The sequence below is a fragment of the Pogonomyrmex barbatus genome, unplaced genomic scaffold (assembly GCF_055798465.1).
Source record: "Pogonomyrmex barbatus isolate J1 unplaced genomic scaffold, ASM5579846v1 scaffold1, whole genome shotgun sequence".
NCBI lineage: Eukaryota > Metazoa > Arthropoda > Insecta > Hymenoptera > Formicidae > Pogonomyrmex > Pogonomyrmex barbatus.
The window spans coordinates 19362279-19385330 of NW_028297098.1; the positions used below are offsets into that span (position 1 = coordinate 19362279).

Genomic DNA, 23052 nt, shown 5'->3' on the forward strand with positions numbered 1-23052 from the left:
ATTTATACAGAAGTTATTGTATGTAGTCTGTTATTATGTATTTGTAATTGTCTGTTTATAATGTTTATAATGTTATAACACATGATTTTGTTATGTGTTAGTTTTCACAGAAAAGTTACATGTTCACATAGACATAGTAAGATATTTCTTGATGAAAAGTAAAATTTATTTCAAAAAGATAAAAATTTCTTTTATACATTAAAAAAAAAATAAGAATATATAAATGACTGTGACTCAATTTTATATTGAAACTTCTCTACTATAGAAGTGATAAATAATTAAAATTACAAAATTGATCTCAATCGATTTTAATTTCTATTATATTTTGTTCATCTATATTACACGTATATATGTTTACAGTCGGAGTGTGCATTGAAAAATTCTTGTGTCCTGCAAAACTTCCATTTATTAATGTTCATACAGTTAATAGAGATAAGTTAGTCTAAATCATTTAGTTGATAGTTATTAATAATATTAATAATATTATATTAATAATATTATAAAATTAAAGATATCGAGTCATCATTTTTATTTTGTAATTTAATATCTCTTTTTATTAAAAATATAATTTTCGAATATTCTAATTTTTTATTAATAATTCTTTTTATAGAACATCAAAATTAGAAAATTTTTGACACTAAAAAAAATATCAATTTAAAAAGATAGAAATAGTGACCGATAGAATAACCGTTTGATATTTTTCTTGTTGAATATTTATACTAATATACAATTTTGTCTAACAGCTCATAGAATTCTGTGATCAGAATATCCCGTTACATTTGTTATAATGTTTGTCCACAATCTATTGATATCAATGATGATATTAATAAATTCAGGCATACAAGATCCAAATTTCTGTTATTTTTTCATATATCTCATTGATAACAAACTTTTAGAATTTTAGTCTATTAAATTAACATCTATTAAATTTAAAGCAAAATTTAATGACGTACAAGATAAAAATAGAATAAATTTTCAGATCTCTTGATTTCTGCTATGTGATACATGTATGTCTAATAATGATCCTGTCATAGGATTTAAATATGTTACATATATATATATATATATATAAAACACATATATTGTATCATCATAACATATATTTCGGCCAAATAATATATATATATATATATGACACATATATTATATATATAAACATAAATGTATATTTACATCTGTACATTTTTGAATGACAATGTAATAATCAGCGAGAGATTAATTTTTATGCCGGATGAAATTTTCGGTACCAATAAATATTGATACGATAAATAAAATTTGATATCTGCGATAAATTGAAATGATTTTTCGATTCTTTCTCAAAATCCCTACTCGCATCTATACGTGAGACACGTATCTTGCCCTGCTACTTACGAATTTCTTACGGACACGCTATAAATAGCAGATATATGGAAATTTTACGAATAGACACTCGATTCGAGATAGATAATATCTAAAACGAGATTTTATCGCGGTCGGATACCGAGTAATCGGAAACTCCCGCGTTTATCGGCGATAAAGGCCCGCCGCGCGAATGCAACGAGAATTCGAAATCCCGCGGTATTATTGGCGAGACGTTACCCGGCAGCGCTCACGCGGCCCGCATTGGCCCAAGCGCATCCGTGTGGCCACGCCTACGTCACGTCATGGCGTCGGAGCAGACAGACGGGGTACGCAGCCTGCCGTGCGGGTAGAAGGGTTGCGCGCTGCGATGAGGACGGAGCACGGTTTTATCTCGCATATTGTGGCGAGTGTCAGCGCGTTTTCACGCTCGCGACGGTGTTATATGCACGCCAGGAGTGCCGGGGCTCGTAATTAAATCCACTCGCTCGCTCGCTCGTTCGTACGTTCGCTCTCTCGGACGCGAGCGAAACGCGTGCGCGCGCGTACGCACGTACAAAATACACACACACACACACACACATACCATACACACACAATATACACATACCATACGCACGCGCGCGGGTGAGTGAAATCGAGGGAGACTCCGAGTCCTCCCGTTGCTGTGTCATTGACTCAGGGCGAAGTGTCAAAATCTATCCGTGCCCGATTTTCTGCCGCCCTCTTCCCGTCGTCGCGTGTAATATTAAGATGATCTGCGAATAATTTCGCCGCCCGGCAGTCTCGCCACTAGCTGACGGAATAACACACGGATGGCCACGGGAGAACAAGAGCATGTATGTACGTGACCTATCGGTGTGCGCTTTGTTTTCTTCTTGCAGTGTCGCAGAATCCCTCGCGTGGAACGCTACCGACGAGCGTTTCGTGCTCGCTCGACAGAACGTGAGAGGACTGCGATTTACGACGCATCGCGACGCACGCCAGGCTTCGTTACAGCTTTCGAAGTTGTTTGCGCAGCTACTTGTTTAACAACGTCCGATTTCCATAAATTTCCCACGAGGAGAAAAAAAACCTATTATCTACCGTATTTAATTTTATGCGTAACGCGTAATTGGATATCCTTGACGCGTTCATGACTATGATCCAGTTTATTCTTTGATTTAAATTACTATCTGAACGTTGATAAATGTTACTGATCACTTTAATCTGTATAATCAATTATTCATTTATTAAATAGGCCTTGTATATAATTGTTTTAATACATTTGGCATGAGTACTGGTGAAATGAATAAATAATGTGAATGTGTGTGTGTGTGTGTGTGTGTGTGTGTGTATGTATGTATGTGTGTGTATGTGTGTGTAAAAATTACTACTGTAGAAGATTATAGTTATTACATAAGTATAAAGAGAAGTTGTACTTGGATATTTTAGCTTGGAGTATTTTTCCTTTTATAGGTGTAGCATGCACATATAATCAAATATATACATATACATATAACACTTCGGTATATATACAAGATAATCTCATATATGCTATTTATAAACATAACACTTGTATCTCTGATTTCAGGCTATGTACATTTGGATACTAAAGGCTGAATAATGCTTGAAAAGCACAAATAAATATATAACAGTGCAATTGGTGTTGAGACACTACCAGGAATATAATATAATCATGTATCCAAGATACATTTAATCAAATTTAATTGTCTGATTATACATTTGGGGAGGTTGGAGAGTAATGCCGGTTCATCAGATTAATGTTAATCCGCCAGATTGGCAACCGCCATTATCAATTGGTCCTTCCAGTAATACAAGTCCAACCGGTGGAGAAGCTTTATCAGAATGGATACCACAGGTGATCATTTTCTAAATTAGGAATCAATACATGGCATTTTATTTGATTCTTTTAAGCTTTCATTAAAATAAAAATATAATGAATATGTTTGTTTATTAATGGTGTGTGTGTATATATATATATATATATATATATTTTCTTTCTGCAAACTTTGAGAATTTTTGAGCAAATTTATAATAAGTTTTCTATTGAAAAAATAATAGATGGAACATAGTTTATTTATAATTATGAAATATTTTATGTAATTGGAAACAAAGCTTTTTTCAAAATAAGAATAAAATATAAAATATTAATTTTAAGCGGACTTTATTTCTAAACTTGAGAGCTATAGAAATATAATAATTTTATATAATATATAATTTTAATAACTTCATAATTTAAAATTTTTGTTGAGAAGAAATTCAAATTGGATTTTTCAAAGAATCTGAAATTGAAAGAAAACATAGAGATGTTGAATATTGATTGTGACTAAATTACAGAAGCAATATTGTGAGAATATAAATATAAAATGCAAAGTTTTAAAGTGAGATATTTTGTTCTTAGATATAATAATTTTATGTTGCTTTGATAATTATTAATGTATTGCGATAACATGTTATCTGAAAGGTACTTGTAGACATAAATTGTATAGAAAGATAAGAGTATTTTGATAATGACCTCTTCCTGCCATGATTCATAGAAGTATACTTATTTCAGAATTTTGCTTATGGTACAGTAGTTACTATTATACCAGATGATTGTCACTCGTCCGTAAGCACCTTGTCTTCGACCAACCATGATATTTGCAGGTAATAATACAGTAACATACATATTGTTGTTAAGCCCAATTGTATGTATTGCTATTTATAAAATAATTGGATATACATATGTATAATATAATTTTATTTCATTATAAGAAAATGTGCGTTTTGTAAATAGGATCTGCCATTGTGAGGGTGAAGAAGGCGCTCCTTTGTTAGCTCCTTGTTATTGCAGTGGCAGTTTGCGCTACGTTCATCAGGCTTGTCTTCAACAATGGATAAAGGCTTCGGATACACGCGCCTGCGAATTGTGCAAGTTCACATTTATCATGCACGCCAAAACAAAACCATTTTGCGAGGTAAGTAAACATTTTATTCTCTCGCGCAGAAAGGAATGAAAAATACTGTGACTCATGATCATACTACAGTTATGTCAAATATATAAACGAGGCATCATCTTTATAGTGGGAGAAGCTCGAAATGTCTGCGCTGGAAGTGCGAAAATTATGGTGCGCGGTTGCATTTCACGCCGTAGCCGCGCTTTGCGTAGCGTGGTCGTTATACGTACTCGTTGAACGATCCGTGGAAGAAGCACGTCGCGGATTCGTCGATTGGTCCTTCTGGACGAAATTAATAGTTGTCGTGATTGGTTCTACTGGCGGATTAGTGTTTATGTATATTCAATGCAAAGCATATATTACATTATGCAGAAAATGGCGAGCATTTAATAGGTATGCGTTTTTGTTCTTATTATTTTTTCTTTCTCTTGGATGTCTGTCTATTATCTGTCTTGGCTTGATTATGTCCGTCTATTTTTTTTCTTTCTCTTGGATGTCTGTCTATTATCTGTCTTGGCTTGTCCATCTATTACAGGGTGATATTTATTCAAAATGCTCCTGAGAAAGTGGTGCTTCCTCCCTCACCTACGGACTCTTTAAGAGAAGTTACTCTACCCCTGAAGGACCCAACTGCCTCGATGGCCGAGCTCAATCGCACTCTGTTACCCCGTACCATAGATCCTCCGTGTGCCTCGCAAATGGCGAAGCCCGACTCTGCCGCGCCACCGCAGAGACACGATGCTCAACTGAAACTTTACGTATTCGACAAGTTGTCCTCATCCGAGGATAATCTATAATACTTCGAAAACGGAAATGATCGTTAAAAATCGCGTATTTGGAAAGTGATTAGCCAAATTTTTTCGATTCAAAATAATAAGCGTGTCCCGGACGGAACCGGTTAATTTTTAGACTGTATACGATTTCGTAACTCGGAGCGGAATTATCCTTGCCGAAGTCGTCAAATATCCGCCCTCATGCAGCACCTTTTTTTCCGAAACTTAGTACTTCAGTGCTTACAGTGTTGACAAGTGAGATAGAGAGACGGAAGTGTACAGCCCGAAAATGCTGGCGCTTTCTTATGTACATAATTATTGTATCTGTGATGTTATTAAATAAACTTTACCATATTTAAACAATACAACGCTCCTTTTGCAATAACAATACACGTCGATATTATCTCCAATTTTCAATCAGCAAGAAACATGAGTACATACTTATCGAGCACGAACATGAAAAATCATCACAATGATACGATGACGGGAGATTCTTTTATTTATCCAGTTTCTTCTTTATCTTAATATTCTTAGTATCGGTAGGCAAACGAGCGACAATTTTCGCGCGCTCACGATTGCCGGCGACGGCAGCGCCACTGGATCAAGTCGCGGCGACTATAGCGACACCAGAGATTCCGGTGCTCGATGCTGCCGTATCGATCGGTTGATCAGTGTCGCGCGTGTAGCCGAAACGTTTGGTCGGGTGGTTCTCTCGCGCGGTGTCTCGGTAGTCGGAACAGGCCGCGCAAGCACGAGCGAGTGAGCGCGCGATTTGCGTGCAGACAGCAAGGAAGAACGAAGGAAAGAAAAGGAGCAAAACCAGAAAAGAGGGAAGGAAGATTCGTGCGTCCCGCGCGAGAAGCGTTAAGGTCGAGATCCCCACGCGGACCGAGTGTCTACGAGTGTCCGCATGCGGAAACCGCGCACGATACCCGGTTTCCGCACGGCGGAATGGACAACTCACGGGTGCCAACGCTACCGCTATGTAGCACCGGCAGTGTGTAAATGAAGCGGCGGCGTATACCGCGCTCGCGTGCCGAGGGGAGGGTATCGGCCGCCGTAACTGCGGCTGCGGTGGCTGCGGCGGCAGCGGCAGCGGCGGGGGCGATGGGAATGGCGCGCAAATGCTGCGTGCGTAGCTGCAAGGCGGATGTGCGGGAGGCGCGCGCCAAAGGATTGCCGCTACACAAGTTTCCCAAGGACGCTGCGCTGAGGGACAGGTGGTTGGCCAGCGGTGGTTTCGAAGAAAATTTCAAGCTGACGCCAGGCCAGATCGTCTGCCATAGGCATTTCAAACGTGCCGACTACGAGGCCGCCCGAGGTGGTCACAAGCTTCTGCTCAAGAGGGGCAGCGTGCCCACAATTTTTGCGGACTATGACAATCATCCCGGTACGTGCGGGACCGGACGGGGAACACGTCCGTCCACCTGATGCGGCGAGAACGAAGTGCACGTCGGGCATAAAACGCAACGTAGTTGCGTCTCGCGCATCCGTCTCTCTCTCGTGCGCGCGCGCTCTTCTCTCCCCTCCCTCCCTCGCCGCTTCGCTTTGCCATGTAGTATCCTCCCTCTGTGTGTGCCTCTTCTCACCTCCCATCTCTTCTCCTTGTCGCGTGTCGATGCGTCGTGTTCGATGAGTATAGGAGCGCCAGCTTCGAGCTCGCCGAAAGAACGTGTCACGTCGTGCCGGCATTATGCCGGTAGTTCTACGCGAACGCGCTTTTTTTTTTTTTTTCGCGGCGACACGCTGGTATTTTTCAATACCGTTGTGTCATCGACGTCGGCGGCGTCGCCAAACGGTCATAGAGACTAAAATCGAATGATTCGCGCTATCTTCGAATGCTCGTGAATGATTACTCATTAAGCTGGTGCTTGAATGATGCATCGACATTTCCATCTGCACAGTGAAACATGAAAACACAAATCATTGTGTGTGTGTGTGTGTGTGTGTGTGTGTGTGTGTGTGTGTGTGTGTGTGTGTGTGTGTGTATATATATATAAAAACTGACATTAATAGTCATTTCGATCAATGCAGATTAATCTCGGTTTAATTTATTCTTTATCCTTTTTTAATTCTTTAAATTAAAAGAAGATAAAAAGTTAAACCAAGAATTAAATTGATTAATTAATTAATCAATACTGAATAAGATAGAAATAAAAATTATTAAAGTTACACTCAAAAACAAAATATTTTTATTAGCAAATATATGTTTACTGTTCAAATTTAACAGAAATGTATGTAAACAATTCAAAGTGCCATTTTGAGCACGTTGCAGCAAATAAAAATTATTAAAATAACATAAAAATACCCATTCAATTTTTGCAATTTACAAAAAATTTATATTAATTGATATGTTTTTAATAAGCATATATTTTATTAATAAAACTAATTATTTTTATTTTTTATTTTCTAAAATCTTAAATAGTTGTATGTATATTAATAAATATATTTATTGAATTTTATGCTTTCACCGTAATCATCCAAAATCTTATATATATATATATATATATATATATATATATATATATATGTATGTATACATACATAACATGACACACACACACACACACACACATATATATGTAGAATCTAAAAAAAATTGCATGACAGATTCTCTGATGAATTTGGATTTGATCTAATCCTTTATAGCACAAAATTTTGAAGTCATATTCATGTATCTGTTTTTAAATCTGATTTAATATCTGATATCATGATTTAACGTAACATCTTTCTTATATCTAACTTATATCTTTCTTTGATAACCAAGTCTGAGTTTATATTATTTATATTAATAAACAGGAATTTTATATCTCAGAAATTTAATTTTTATAATATTTAAAAATTCAAAAATATCAGTTCATATTTCAAGATCAATATTTATTAATTGCATATTAATCTCTTTTAATTACATATAAATTTTTTTCAAAGTAGGAAAAGAAGTTTAAATTATATGTGTCGATGAGAGAAATATCGGAAATTTATACATATATATATGTAAAATTATATATTAATTTAATATTAATTTAAAATTAATAAATTATAATTAATATAATAATTAATTGAAATTTATATATATATATAAATTTCAAGTAGAATTTATTTTATATATATATATATATATATATATATATATATATATATAAAATAAATTCTATTTGAAATTTGTTAAAAAATGCAATTATATTTATTTGATCTCTCACTGAAATATAGTTCATAGAAAGTCTTTTCTTAATTTGGATGTTATTGATATCTTGATATTAAAAAAAAAAACTTTAAATTAATCTATAATTGGTGAATAAATAAAAAATTTATTAATTTATCTTATGTGTCTGTCAATTTTTTTTACTACGATTTATATATATTTAAAAAAAAAATATAAATATTATGAAAAATTAAGGAAAACGTTTATTTTAAGGAGAATATAATTTGCGAAAAAGCAGAACTTATCAGATTTTATTCTAGTTGAATTTTTCGTAGGAAATAGAAAAAAAATAGATTTAAATTTTACATTTTTTTGTACGTAATTTTTATTGAGTTGAATGAATAATTATATATATATGTATGTATATATATATATACACACACACACACACACACACATTATATATATATATTTTTTTTTTTAGATCCTGTTATTATGTCAGTTAAGTCTTCTACATCTTACGCGCAAGAAGACTTGGACCTGATCAATTCAGAAATACTAAATTTGGAACATTCTGCCTCACCATTATTATCTGAAGCGAGAACACCTAAATCTGATAGTTGTGGCGAAATGTGTTATTCTAGACCTGAATCATCGGCAGACTCCTTAAATCTACCAGATAGTTCCGAAGTAACGGATAATGAGTATAAAGCGACAAATCTAAAAGAAAATAGTGGTATATCCGTAAAAGATAAATTAATCGAAAATTCGGATAATAAAGTGAATACAGTAGCGATGCAACTTGGAATTGTTGAACCAGAAACAACAATGAAGACTGGTGCCAAAGATCTAATGATAAAAGAAGAATTAAGATTACCCAGCAACAAGGAGCTTGACAAATCAGTGGATTTGAAACCAAAGATGATTTTAAATCGTGGTGGTTTGAAATTTTTTCCTGGTGCCAAATTGGAAGCGAAAGATTTTAGTGAAAAATGGCAAGTATTATAGAATATAATTTCAAAAATAAAATATGATATATCAAAAGAACACGTAAAAAATTTATTGAACAATTTAAAAACTATGGGTGCTTTATAACGTTTCATACACAAAATGTGAATTATTTAAAAGTTATCATGGGTTTGGAGAAAGTGAATATATGTATATTTTGAGATATATATACATATGTGTAGAAAGTAAATATATGTATACCTTGAGATATATATACATATGTCTCTATACATACACACACACACACACACACACACACACACACACACACACATATATGTTTCAAATATACATATAAATATCATATACATATAATGTAAATAAGATATCACATATAGACTAATATATAAACATATAGATTAATATATACACATGCATACACATATGTATGTATGTATATGTATATATATATATATATATATATTGATTAATATTTATACATAGGCATTCTGCAAAAGTGGTAGAAACAGATTGGGAGGAAAGGGAAGTCTTAATACATTTCAACAAGCCAAATGCAACAATTGATGAATGGATACCAATGGACAGTTCTAGACTTCGTGTATTACAAACCCCACAAAAGTAAGTTAGCGTTCTAATATAATCATTGCAAGCATCACAATGCATTGATTATTATAAATTATCTATTTCACTTTTTTTAAAAACCTAATAATCCTATCTCGATAAGCTATTACATTTTGTTTGTCCTTAAAGCGAACAAGCTTGGATCTTATCATCTCCGTAAGTGAAAATTGTTATTGAATAGATAGAGACTCCTAGTATTCGATAGTAGCATTGGTTTCATCATTGGTGTGGTGTGGTGTGGTGTGGTGTGGTGTGGTGTGGTGTGGTGTGGTGTGGTGTGGTGTGGTGTGGTGTGGTGTGGTGTGGTGTGGTGTGGTGTGGTGTGGTGTGTGTGTGTGTGTGTGTGTGTGTGTGTGTGTGTGTGTGTGTGTGTGTGTGTGTGTGTGTGTGTGTGTGTGTGGTGCGCGCGCTATGATTAACAGAAATGATTAATATAAAAATCATTTAAATTGTTCTCTTCCCTTTGTTGTTTATTTTTACAAGGATAAATATCAATCCATTTTGTCCAAATATCTCAACAAAATAGAATGTTCACTTGTTTTATATACATCGATTCTGAGTCCCTCATACTATGCAAGCACTATAGCAAAAATAAAAATATAATTGCGGATGTGAAGTATTACATGGAAGACTGATTTATTTATGTTCAGCATGATGCAATACTAAGTTCTCATTGTATCGTGTCTCGCGTGTATTGTTTGGCACATGAGTATAATTAATATTGCATTCTATTGATCATTTTTGTGTGATATATCTGTACTATTAAATGTCAAACATGTTACAATGGTTTTTCTATCAATATATAATTAAATCCACTTTTCATATCCAACTGAATTTTTGACAAATTCACAATCGAACAGACAATTAGCTTTAGACCAGAATTATTCTCCGAGAAAGTGAAAGAGAAAGAGAGAGAGACAGAAAGAGGGTGAGTGGGAGGGGAAAAAAATGAAAAACCCCAACGCGCGAGACTCGTATTTTTTCCCTCCTCTTTCCCTTCCTTCCATCTTGTAGTTTTCGTTGAACTTTACGTTTGTTCATGCTATTCACGTTCGTGTATCATAACGCGTTTGTAATGCGAAGATTTCGCACCTGCAGGGAAGCGAGAATGAGGGAGTTTTCGGTGGGTGAACGGATACTCGCGACGTGGGCGGATGGCAAAAAGTATCCAGCCAAAGTGAGCGCGATCTTGACGAATGGTAAGCGACCTAACCTAACCCGTTAATAGGGAACGGAAAAGGCTAGACTGCGTTCCCATAGATCGCCGTTTTGACATTTGCTCTTCAGAGAGGAGCCTATAGATGTAACATTTTTTTTTATCTCAATGGAACAGAGGTAATTCCAAATAAATCTTTCTTGCAGACAGATACAACGTGCTGTTCGACGATGGATACGCGAAGATCGTTAAGTCGTCGAAAATGACCAAGATTGCCGCGAATTCGACCAAGGTACTGTCTCAATTTGAGGTTATGTTGTTGTTTCCTAGTATCTGCAAGATATCTCACCCGAATTGATAGAATCTAACATTTACACTGAATCTAAATATTATCTTGCAATAATTTTTAAATGCTAGCTACTTCAACAAGCTATGAAAATGTAGAAAGAAATTCTGTGGCAAATATTTGGAACAAGCTGTGTTACAAAATGAAAGTTTTTAATTGAGAGTTTTATGTGCATTTCATATGATTTACTATGCTGCATTCTATTGATGTTTGTAAATTAATTTTTTGTTTTATATACACAATAGCAATTAAGTGAATTGGATAGCTACATCGGCAGCAAACAAGAGAGAAGGGATAAGAAACGAAAGCATACAGTTATGGAGTTGTTTAATACCCATTCGAGAAGACGCACGAAACACGACGCCGATAAGGCATCAAAAAAGGAGGAAACTATCATCAAGGAAAATGGAGAAAGTTCGATAGAGAAAATCGAGCTGGATGGTACTCTATATGGTCCGTGTTATGATCCAGGCACAGATTTGTTAAAAGGTTTTGAAACTAACCCCTCAAAAATTAAATCATATTCGAAGAAAAATAAAAAGGAAATACTCAAAAATGACACAGAAAATTATCAAGAAGAAAATGTTGGTCCTGAGTGGATCGATGGAGAACCACAAGGAACTGAATCTTATATTGTAGATGGTAATGATGGTGAGTTACAACAAAATCATCATTTAATGATGATATTACAATTAGATTTAATTTTCTGAAAGAAGCTATCCAACTTTGACTTCTTTGTAGCGTTATTTCAATTATGGAAAAAGATAATGCTTCCTAATTTGATCTCTACTTTGAAAATCTTATTTTTATCACAATGGATTTCATTTAAAATTTATAATATTCTACATATAAAATGATTTGATTTCCAGAATTAAATCTTGATTTTTTGATTGGCAAATAGTTACTCTGATATTCAATTATCCAGTATTCCTTATAATATAAATATAATCTAAATGAAAATATTTTTTATGTCAAATGCGTTGCGGTAATATTTTAGTGTAATATAAAAATTTGTATTCTAGGACCGCGTCGATCTATAATAGTACCAGACAAGAGGCTACCTCCTGGTTGGGAAAAACATTTTACACAGAGAAAAGCTGGCACATCTGCTGGAAAGTGGGATGTTTTGTTCATACAGTAAGAAGAAAGATATATTTTATTTGCAGTGATTATTAAATAATAATTTATATAATTATTTATATAATTATATAATTATTTATATAATTATTTTTTCTTCAAAGTAAACAGACTGGAAAGAAATTCAGATCGAGAAATGATATTAGAATATTTATGGAGAATCAAGGACAATTTGATTTTGATCCTGAAAAATTCGACTTTTGTATACATCGCAGAAAACGGAACCATGCACATCGTGCGAAACAGGAAATTACGCCAGAAGTACCAAAGAAGATTAAAACTTTATTGCCTAAAACGAAAACGTCTATATCTGAGAGTACTACATTATTTACTACAGTGACAAGCAATATTGAAACTTCACCTATTGTCTCGACGCCTACTACATCTACCACGGATGGCGGTAAGGTTCTGCAATATATTATATTTTAATTCGTATTACATTTTAATCATTGCAATATATTTTTTCATTTCACTGATTCACCAGAGATGATTTATTGTAAGTACTCGTAAATATTGTATGTTTACAAAATTAAACTCTATAAGTGAAAATGAAAAAATCAAGAGAAATACAGACTTGTATTGTCGCTTAGACTTATCTGAAAGTGAATTAATTTTTTTATTCTGTTTATTATTGTAATTAAGTAGATTCTAACAAGGTTTCTAACAAGTTTTTTTTTTAATATTGTTTTTAATATTGTTAGTATTGTTTTAGTATTGTTTTTAATATTGTAATATTTTTTTAATATTGTTATGATAAAAGTAATTTTATAAATGCCTTATAATACAATCGATACTGATATGATATTTTTTTAAATAGCCGTATTTATTGGACTTCGTGGTGGACTTCGTGTAGAAATGGAGGACAGCGCTTACAAATGTCCCAAGGAAGGTTGTAATAAAAATTTCCGAAAAGAAAATCTGTTGCAAATGCATATCAAGCATTATCATCCTGAATATTCCAAATTTTTGGGCTCCACTCCAAAAGTTGAAGACTTGGCTTACGCAAGAACGATCGGAGAATCTGTAGAAGATATAATCCCCAAAAAATCGTCGACATTCTTAGAGAAAATAAATAAATCCGTGAAAAAGAAATCCCTTTCTGAAAAATCGCCATCTACTTTATTACAATCAACATTGAATACTATGCCTCCGACATCTCCATCAGTATCTGGTCCAGTGATGACAGAAGAAGAAGAAATGGAGCAATTAGAGAAGTGTAATGATTTGCAAAAAGAGGATATGAAAATTGAAACAATGTCATCAATATCTAATCACAGTATGGAGATAGACGACGATATTGATAAGAAAAGAGAAAATGCCTGCGCATTGTCTCCTGGTACATTATTTGACATGAAAGTAAAAGAAGAAAAAGCGCAAGGTGGCATTAAAACGTTATTGCCTATAAGACCAGTGACAACAACGGAAACACAAAGAACTGATAAGGCAAAACCTTTAGATGAAATGGCGCATGGTGAGCGTGCAAAAGGCCAAAAAAGAAAACAACCTATCGAACATAATATGGACTCGTCGGCTAAAGCAAAGAAACGTCATGGTAGAAGTTTTTATATTTATCAAAAAATTTGCATTTTAAGATAAGTTTTACATTTTTTTAATTTACAAAAGAATATACATAACATTTAATATTTCTTTGGATAGGTACGTCAGATCTTACTGATACTTTCGGTGATCTAGACGACAGTGCGATGGATGCCGAAGGGCCTACGGCGCTTATGTATAGATATAGTCGTAGAAAATCTGACTCAAAGAGCGACGAAAATAGTCAGAATAGTAAGTGCGAGTGTTTGCCATATGTTACAAAGTGATACATTATGAAAACAATTGTTTCATTTTAGATATGCTTTTTTTCTAATTTAATGCAACTATATATGATACACGCACACATGGAATTTTTTAAAACAAAATATGTTAGATGATATTTACTGTTATATTATTTCTGTTGTTTCTTAGGTCAACTAAATGATTCTCGCATTGAAAAAGGTGATCCCTTAAAAGGGGATGCAATCAAAACAGATATTAATAATGATGCAGAAGGTACATTATTTTTTTTTTTTTAATCTTTATTAACTTTGTTTCATTATTTCACATCCTGCCGATTTTATTTCCTTTATGTTACATTTTATTTTATATACTCGTAAGAAATGTACACACATCTGATATATACCTTTCACACCACATGTTTATCTTTATACATTGTAAGTTTTTCTTATAAATCTTATACGAATATTGATGATTTATAACAGAAAGCGAAGGAGTGATGATGATGATTAATGGCGAACTGGTAAAAGTAGAACAACTTCGGAGAGAAGAAATAATAAATTGCACGTGTGGCTTTATGGAAGAGGATGGTTTAATGATACAGTGTGATCTTTGTCTCTGCTGGCAACATGGTCATTGTAATGCAATCGAAAGAGAAAAGGATGTTCCTGAAAAATACATTTGTTATATATGCCAACATCCGTATCGACAACGGCCATCTAAAAAATATTTTCACGATCAGGACTGGATTAAGGAAGGAAAATTGCCAAGGTAATTTATCTACATTGATATTTAGATTATATTTGATTATAATTGTGTATAATCTTTTGTTTGTATTATTTATCACTCTTTCAATATTTCACAGTTTGTCTAATCGAACTCGGAATCAATATATAATAAATCAAAGGACTGCAATGTTGAAACGTTCTTATGACTTAGTTGCTGCGCTTTTACAAATACAACAACTTCTTCATAGTATGCGCGTAAAAATCAACGTGGCACAGTAAGTTATATATCTTATTTAAGAAAATATATGTCTACATTATAGCAACTAACGTGCTTAAATATATACAGAAAGAAAGATCATCCTAAATTATATCTTTGGGCTAAAAATTGGGAAGAAATGGCTGTACCAAAGATAGATGTGGAACTAGTACCAGTAATGGAGATAACTAAAACAGCAAGTTTTACCGATACTAGTTCAGAGATTTCACGTCGTATTGAAACAAAAACAGATACCAAATTATCTATAAAAGACGATCAAGATGAAAAATCAATTGCTTCCGATTCCGAATTGATGAAAATTTTAGAGGAGGATAGTACACATTCTGATGAATCCAAGATTGTTAATAAAAAAGAAATTTTGATGAATTCGAAGGACAGTCATATACTTTTAGATGCTTTAACAAGTGATAATTCAGATATAAAAGAAAAGAATATTGCTGCATCAGATGTTAAAACGGAGAGCGCAGGTAATATAATATAGTAAAATAAAAAAAAAGTTAGTTTTTAATAAATGGAATTGAATCTTTGATATAAAAAGAAAAACAAGTGCGCGTCTTTAATATTTATTTTTTTTTTACCCATGTGAAGACAAGCAAAATTATTTGTTTTGACAAGCTAATATAAATAGATCAAAATAGATAAAAAGAGATTAATTTTTATATTATTTGAATAGTAGTGTATTAATTTTATTAGAATTATTTGATAATGATGAAAAAGATTAATTTTAATCAATAAAGATCCTTTCTTAAAGATAAAAATAAGCATTTGTAAGCACAAATTATGACATCGCGATGATGTCACCACGTTTTCTATAAGTGCTTGTCAAAATCCAAGTGAATGGATTAAACAATGTTTACACGTGCATGAGCATCCAAAGCAAATACATCTAATATTTCTCATATCATAGATTTATTAACTGAGAAAAATAATATTATTGATTATTCTACATCTGAGAATCTCAATTCTGGATCGCTTAATGCCCAACAAGAACAAAAAATGAACGTCGAAAACGAAGTCTCCACACTTCCGCAACTTTTTATACCAGAGCCTGAGGCACCAATTGATCCAGCTGAATGCCGAATGCGATTATTAGAGCATATTGAACATTTTCAATGTCATATCGAATCAAGATTAACATCTATAGAAGCACAAATTTTTGGTATATATTTAAAAAAGAGAAACACATATCAAGACACATTTAGCATATTTATTACATGCCTTTTATATGTGCAGCTTTAGAGGCGATGGATCCAGATGAACTTGTATCAGATCCGCAAATTCAACCTCGTACCAAGCAGACGGTTCAAATGCTTCTTCGTGACTTGAATACAGTTCGGAAATTGGCAGCACTGTGTTGAAGATGTCATCAAACTGTTGAAAACAAAGCTGTCAGATGTGAAAAACTTACAGCATGCCACACAAGCGAGCACACGTATACTACGTGTGCTCGCTTGGTATGTTGTAAGCTTTTCAAATCTGGCAGCTCTGGTTGAAAATATAAATTATATATATATCTTTATATATATTTAGATATGTATAGATAGATATATAAGAGTAAATATAGACACAAGTGATATTTCTTATATTGCATCACCAATGGAATAGTTATTTCATCTTAAATAGGAATCAAATTTAATGATTTACAATGAGGCTATTAAATAAGCCTATTTAATTTCATGTTTATTTTTATTAAAATTATAACATTTAAAAATCAAGTAAAAAAGATATTTTTATCTAAAAATATACATATGTAATATGCATTTCTAACAAGGAGTGATAATGTAATTTGGGCTTAGGCATTTTTATATTTGTTAACACAATTAAAAAAATTTAAATATAAGGTAAAATCTATCATTAATATATATAAATATGGTTTTAATTTTACATTAAATTTTAGAATTTGTAAATAAATATACATATATATATATATATTGTAAATTGTATATTGTTTTTCAAAACAATTATATATTTTTTCCTTATGATTGATTTACCTCATTATTCTGTACATAAAAATTATTAATATAAAATAACTGAAAAATAAATATTAAAATATTTCATATTTTATGTTCCAGTATTTCAGATACATAAAATATCTCCTAAACTCCTAATAATTTTTTTGCACAAAACTTAATTACAATTTTATTTTAATAGCTTTATATAGCGAATTCAATTAGGCACACTATGTGCAAAAAAAAGTAAAAATGAGTCGTGCAAGAAATCAGTTAAAAAACCAGGCCTTTTATATATATATATATATATATATATATATATATATATATATATATATAAGGCACTGAAATTGTACATGCATTGACTATATATATATATATATATATATTGTCAATGCATATACAATTTCAGTGCAAAATAAAATATTGTAAGATATATTATTAGCTAATTTAGACTAGATTCTTGCAACATTTTATGGTTTGCTGATTTAGTCTATAATTCTTAATCCTATTGCTATTATTACCGTCATTGCGCAAATATAGTAAAAAGTATTGCACAATGACGATGCAATAATAATACTGTCATGTTCAGAGCTACAGAAGTAGATTAATATTTATTAATCTTAGTATTTATTAAAATTAATTATAGATGATAATATATTACAACGTTTTTTCAGATTCTTTTATTTCATATGAAAATAAAAGTGAGGATATTTCATCAATATTGACGCTGAGAGATGTAGAAACTATATAATTACTCAGAAAAAAATATCTAATATCTAAATAAATCACAATAAAACAAATAAAGTAAACTTATTTCGTTTTTTCTAACAAGTATATGCATTTGATCTGTTTTTTAAAAAGGTGATATTTTTTCAAGATATCATTAGCACTAAATCTTAAAATAATGTATTATCAATGTATAAAATCAATTTATAAACCTATAACAGGATAACATCATCTGTTTTTTGGATGATCACATATGAATACATTTGCTGCCATTGTTTAATTAAATAATTGGGAATGTCACAATCAAAAAGATTAATCCACTGTAATTTGAGACAATGCATAAAAATTAATTGACACGTATTGGATATGAGAAATGATATGTCTTTCAAATCCAACTGTTTCAAATATTTGCTAGCGGCAATTGAAGGATATCACCGCTACAGCTCGACCTCTCAAAATTTCATCACTGATACTTCAGAGAAATGAATAGCCTTATTTTCTCAATGAATGCAGGTCGAGCTACAGCGGTAACACCTCCAATGCCATTGGCAAATAATACTAAAAATCCTTCTGGAGTACAGCAGGATTGTGTAAGGCACGGCTCGAGCTCTAAATTGAATTGAAATTCTGATTAGATATATTTCATGATATCTTCAAATTACAAAGGTAAAAATACAATTATGTCATCAAGCACATTTTTTTAATAATTCCTTTTTTGTGAATTCAAATATTATATACCAATAATCTAGAGCTACAACATGTGATACATTGTAGTGTTAATTTTGAAGGTGTTTTGCTCCTTAATTCATAAGTTTTCTAAAAAGTTAGAAAAATATTAATTACTACAAAACTTTAGCATTAAAAGTTAGATTAAAATTATTTTCTGAAACAATAATAGACAATACATACCACGACAAATGTTTTTCGAAATTCTTTATAATGGTAATACTTTAGGTGATCCAATTATATTGTGAGCAATGTAAAATTTGACACTGTCATACTGCAAACTAATATCACAAACTTTTTTCATAAATTGCTTAAGGAAATCAACATCTTCTCCGATCTACGAATATTCTGTCGATCTTTTGATATTGATTTTTATTATAATTACATAAATAATGATGAGATGCCATCTCGGTAAATGTACAGTATAGGGTATACCTCACTTTAGAATTTATACTTGTTCAACTTTTTTTATTTACAAACAAAGATTTGGAAAGAAAAATATTGTCGATTATTGCTCTGAAGAGAGCTATTAATAAATTCTATATAAATAAATTATTAATTAATAAAGTCATCTACCCTATATGGATTAAGATACATTAAAAGCTGCAAGATATGAAATATTTAAATGCAATGACATATTTTTTAATAATGAAGTCATTAATATATATTGTATATTCCGCTAAATTGTATGATAAACTCATTATTGATTATTTATATAATTATTTGAAATGTTTATATACTTTTATATTTAAATAATTTCATATATAACAATATTTAAATGCACTAATCTGGTATAGTGCTGGTAGGGTACCGATTCATTATATAAATGTTAAATTTGATGTTTTGAAAATTAGGAAATCTGTCATATCGACGTAGCACTAGCTCTTCTTCCTCTCTTTTTGGCTTTCACTTGGCGATGAAGCAATACAAGCCAGGATCAGTCAAAACACAAACAAATGCGAAACCGTTGAGTGACGCACTTAGTAAAAATACTTGTCTCCGGTAATGAATGTGAGAAGCAGTATTGTTAGATAAGAAGTCGATTTGGGTACGTTCCATGACAAATTTTCTAACCTTTAAAACTTTAAATTTAATACTCAATTACTTATCAGAACAATGAATGACGATTTTTTTGAAATCTATGTTTTTAGGTAAAAAGAAATCGACTAAATGCAAATTTATTAAATTCTAAGGTAGACCTTTAAATTGAATATTGATCAATATGGCATTTTATCAACATCATAATGAGAATCCATATTACTCCAGAAATATTTTTACTGAAAGTGTATTCATAGATGAGAAGAATCATGTTGATTTCATTGAACAATTTGTGAAAAATGTTTGTAACTTTAGCTCTCAATATGGTAGTAGTTACAGTATATCTTATACCGCCCACAATTTAATTGGATCACCTAGAATATTTCCAAACTACGGAGATTTTCCACAAGCATTTGTCATGGTATACATGTATTATCCATTATTATTTCTATAGAAAATAATTTAAATCTGATGCTAGTAGATTTTGTAATTGATATTTTTATAATTTTTTAGAGAACTTATGGATTATGGTGGGATAAAGCACCTTCAAAATCAATTGACTATATGCCACAGAATAATTCAAATGTTGTAGGTCAAGATTATATAGGTAATATTTAAATTTGTAAAAAAGTGATTATTAAAAAAATGTGTTTGATAAGGTTATATTTTTACTTTGTGATTTGAAGATATTGAATACCATGAAGCTGTGTATCCAATCAGAGTCTCAATATACGAGACATTTAATCCTGGAAGTGTAATTCGAATTTGGGCTCAAGGGTCAGATCAGTGGTTTCAGTTATGGAGTGGACCGCCTCAGATTGTTCGGCCAGTGTCACGTATATTTTCCCCACCTTTAAAGATGTGCTATACTAAAATCAAGATGATTAGATTAGAATTTAATCACAGTTTATTAGACTATTATACAGAGTTGGATGCTGTGCTACTTATTGGTACATCAGAATTGGTATTTCCGAAAGATCGAACCTATAAATGTTTAACCGACCTGTTAATGAGCACTATACCAATTTGCAACGAAGACATTCATAATTTAACAGCAAACTGTCAATTTGCTCACATGGATATAGACAATCTTAAAAATACTTTACATGAACATTGTGTTATATATAAAAGGTATTACAATTATCATCATTAAATATGAATTTTTTAACGTTCTTAATAATAAAAAGTAAATTTGTATTAATCTTATGCAGTAATATATTAGAAAATTTTCAACTGAGCAAACTAATACCACAGTTAGAACAATTTTATTATTATGTGCCAACTCTTAAGGAGGGATGTAATAGTATGCAACAGTTTTTATTCAAAGAATATTCAAAGTTTATTGAAGATATCCAATTCTCATCAGATGAATCCAAGAAGTTACCATGTGGCAATTTTTCTGTGCTTCCTGTAAAGTAGTCTGAGAAATTCTATCTCGTAATGATATTTATCGCAACTATCTTATTTGTTAAAACTTCATACTTTATTTATCTTTGCAGATTGAAGTAATACAAAGAATATTAAAATATTTGGACTTGAAGTCACTATGTTATATGAGCAGAGTAAATAGATATTTTAATAATTTAGCACAAGATCCTTTGCTCTTCACAAGTTTGAACTTGAAGCCGTACTGGAATATCATTGATAAACATCTATTTGAATTCTTGACACCTAGATATAAGTACTTGAGAAAGCTGGATCTTTCATGGTCTTGCAGATTTTCTAATATAGAAATCGTAAAGTTCATTAATACATGTGGCAGTTTTTTGACACATCTACGATTGCGTTGCTCTAGAAATATCACTGATATTGTCGTTCTCGAAATTTCAAGAACATGTAAAAATTTGAAAGGTATGCGATATATCTAAGGAACCAGTATTGTGTATGTATGTGTGTGTGCGTGTGTGCGTGCGTGCGTGTGTGCGTGTGTGTGTATATGTGTATATATATATATATATATATATATATATATATATATATATATAAATTAATTAATACAGTTAATACATATATGTTTTTTTCTTAGAACTGGATCTAGGTGGTTGCAGTGTATCGGACAGAGGACTTTTGTATCTCGCAAACTTGCAGTTTTTGGAGCGTTTAGATTTATATAGAAATTATGTAACAACTTTTACTCTTTGCGAAATAGTGCGAAGTAATCCTCGATTGCGTTACTTGCTTATAGCAAATATTCAAGGAGAAGTCGATATAGGCAATGTTTCCGAGGAATTGAGAAGACATTGTCCAAATTTGGAGAGTGTAGATTTCTGGAAAGCACATGTTTTTACATCGCGGTATCTCATTGAACTTTCCGAATGCAAAAATCTTCGGGAAGTGAATTTTGGTTGGTGGTATGTGTCATCATATTTTCTATAATAACTTTCTACATTATCTATATTCATTAGAATTTGAATACTGCTTTTTTTAATTAGAATTTGAAATTAGAATTTGCTTGAAAACATTTTTTTCTTGGAAATCTGTAATAGTAATATGGTTTTTATTTTGTTTACAGTGGTTATACAACTGGAGATGGTGAAAGTTTTCGTTATTTCCTTTCTTCCTGCCAATATTTGGAAAAAATCTTCTTGCCCTGTTTTAGAGGACTTACCGATCGCGATTTGAAAGCATTGGCGTCATGCAAATATTTGAAACAGTTGGATTTGGTAGGCGCGCTATCTCTCACAGCCGATACGTGTCATACATTTTTCATGCGTTGTCCTGAGTTAGAGATGATTGATCTCAGCTATTGTGATAACATTTCTGATCATTTTATTGAACAATGGCGACAAATGTATCCATGTGTGACCATCAAAAAAACGAAACACTGAATTTTCATGAAAATCAGAGATCAGTATTGATTTTAATGCAAGATCTTAAGATTCAATACAAAAGATATCTTGAAAAGATCACTTTGAAAAAAGATCAAATGCATGTATCTGTTTAAAAAATGAAATAGCTCTGCTTTAATTATTTTATATTTAGACCTATTTTTTCACTATAGGACATATAAATGTAAACATAGCAAATATAATATATTGAATGTGATCAAATATAGAAAATAGAATATAGAAAATAGAATTTTTGTAATCTAATCTTTTTATATATTTTGTATATGTTTGTATACATATCTTTTATATAATACAGCTTCGTTGTTAAAACTATTTTATATTAATAAACATTACTATTTTACATTACACATTCTTTTTTATTTTTACTACTGACATCATATTTATATAAATTAATTAAAAACATAAATTTAGTAAATTTTGTGATATCACTATATTCATAAATTACATTATTAGTTTCTAAGAATCTCTACATTATTTTTGATTTGACAATACTATTGCAGTGTTTTGTCTCTTTAATCCTATAAAAATGTAATATGTAAATAATGTAATATCAGGAACA

At 31.8% G+C, this 23052-nt stretch overlaps 3 protein-coding genes and 1 long non-coding RNA gene across 11 annotated transcripts; 3 read left to right on the top strand and 1 right to left on the bottom strand.

Annotated features, from left to right (window-relative positions):
• Window positions 1-1628: 1628 nt before the first annotated feature.
• LOC105425219 (E3 ubiquitin-protein ligase MARCHF8) lies at window positions 1629-5418 on the top strand. Of its 4 annotated transcripts, none has more exons than XM_089075042.1 (6): window positions 1629-2177; window positions 2912-3199; window positions 3915-3987; window positions 4118-4298; window positions 4405-4670; window positions 4813-5418. In XM_089075042.1, exons 2-6 carry the CDS (start codon window positions 3187-3189, stop codon window positions 5072-5074), a joined length of 795 nt encoding a protein of 264 aa, XP_088931168.1. In that variant the 5' UTR covers window positions 1629-2177; window positions 2912-3186; the 3' UTR covers window positions 5075-5418. The 4 variants fall into 4 exon arrangements, with proteins under 4 accessions (XP_088931168.1, XP_011634191.1, XP_011634189.1 ...); XM_011635889.3 differs by having other exon boundaries at window positions 1630-2181; window positions 3896-3987; XM_011635887.3 differs by having other exon boundaries at window positions 1630-2177; window positions 3896-3987.
• Window positions 5419-5911: 493 nt separating this feature from the next.
• On the top strand, window positions 5912-17261 carry MBD-R2 (PHD finger protein MBD-R2). Of its 5 annotated transcripts, none has more exons than XM_089074868.1 (18): window positions 6136-6440; window positions 8677-9187; window positions 9645-9779; window positions 9912-9938; window positions 10881-10981; window positions 11145-11230; window positions 11530-11935; window positions 12307-12421; window positions 12526-12821; window positions 12906-12917; window positions 13239-13973; window positions 14078-14209; window positions 14390-14473; window positions 14683-14968; window positions 15063-15200; window positions 15272-15669; window positions 16110-16361; window positions 16436-17261. In XM_089074868.1, the coding sequence occupies exons 1-18, from the start codon at window positions 6158-6160 to the stop codon at window positions 16558-16560; spliced, it is 4122 nt and encodes a 1373-aa protein (XP_088930994.1). In that variant the 5' UTR covers window positions 6136-6157; the 3' UTR covers window positions 16561-17261. The 5 variants fall into 5 exon arrangements, with proteins under 5 accessions (XP_088931016.1, XP_088930999.1, XP_088931007.1 ...); XM_089074891.1 differs by lacking the exon at window positions 6136-6440 and adding an exon at window positions 6450-6917; XM_089074890.1 differs by lacking the exon at window positions 14390-14473 and having other exon boundaries at window positions 5912-6440.
• Window positions 17262-17517: 256 nt separating this feature from the next.
• LOC148938202 (uncharacterized) lies at window positions 17518-19472 on the bottom strand. Its single transcript, XR_016138834.1, has 2 exons — window positions 18790-19472; window positions 17518-18696 (listed from the first exon to the last, which is right to left on the bottom strand). It is a non-coding gene; the product is annotated as an uncharacterized LOC148938202 (long non-coding RNA).
• A 27-nt stretch (window positions 19473-19499) lies between these two features.
• On the top strand, window positions 19500-22838 carry Fbxl4 (F box and leucine-rich-repeat gene 4). Its single transcript, XM_011635884.3, has 8 exons — window positions 19500-19654; window positions 19758-20065; window positions 20158-20251; window positions 20331-20775; window positions 20856-21054; window positions 21144-21495; window positions 21671-21995; window positions 22157-22838. Exons 2-8 carry the CDS (start codon window positions 19829-19831, stop codon window positions 22470-22472), a joined length of 1968 nt encoding a protein of 655 aa, XP_011634186.2. The 5' UTR covers window positions 19500-19654; window positions 19758-19828; the 3' UTR covers window positions 22473-22838.
• Window positions 22839-23052: the final 214 nt, after the last annotated feature.

What these genes read in the sequence shown, in the direction of transcription:
- LOC105425219 (XM_011635889.3), top strand. Translation starts at nt 3,083, where the DNA reads ATGCCGGTTCATCAGATTAATGTTAATCCGCCAGATTGGCAACCGCCA. An exon ending in TATCAGAATGGATACCACAG is followed by an intron (nt 3,200 to 3,895) that starts GTGATCATTTTC and finishes TACTTATTTCAG; the next exon opens with AATTTTGCTTATGGTACAGT. An exon ending in ACCAACCATGATATTTGCAG is followed by an intron (nt 3,988 to 4,117) that starts GTAATAATACAG and finishes TTTTGTAAATAG; the next exon opens with GATCTGCCATTGTGAGGGTG.
- MBD-R2 (XM_089074873.1), top strand. Translation starts at nt 6,056, where the DNA reads ATGAAGCGGCGGCGTATACCGCGCTCGCGTGCCGAGGGGAGGGTATCG. An exon ending in TGGGATGTTTTGTTCATACA is followed by an intron (nt 12,422 to 12,525) that starts GTAAGAAGAAAG and finishes TTTTCTTCAAAG; the next exon opens with TAAACAGACTGGAAAGAAAT. An exon ending in CGACGAAAATAGTCAGAATA is followed by an intron (nt 14,210 to 14,389) that starts GTAAGTGCGAGT and finishes GTTGTTTCTTAG; the next exon opens with GTCAACTAAATGATTCTCGC.
- Fbxl4 (XM_011635884.3), top strand. Translation starts at nt 19,829, where the DNA reads ATGGCATTTTATCAACATCATAATGAGAATCCATATTACTCCAGAAAT. An exon ending in CATTGTGTTATATATAAAAG is followed by an intron (nt 20,776 to 20,855) that starts GTATTACAATTA and finishes AATCTTATGCAG; the next exon opens with TAATATATTAGAAAATTTTC. An exon ending in AACATGTAAAAATTTGAAAG is followed by an intron (nt 21,496 to 21,670) that starts GTATGCGATATA and finishes TTTTTTTCTTAG; the next exon opens with AACTGGATCTAGGTGGTTGC.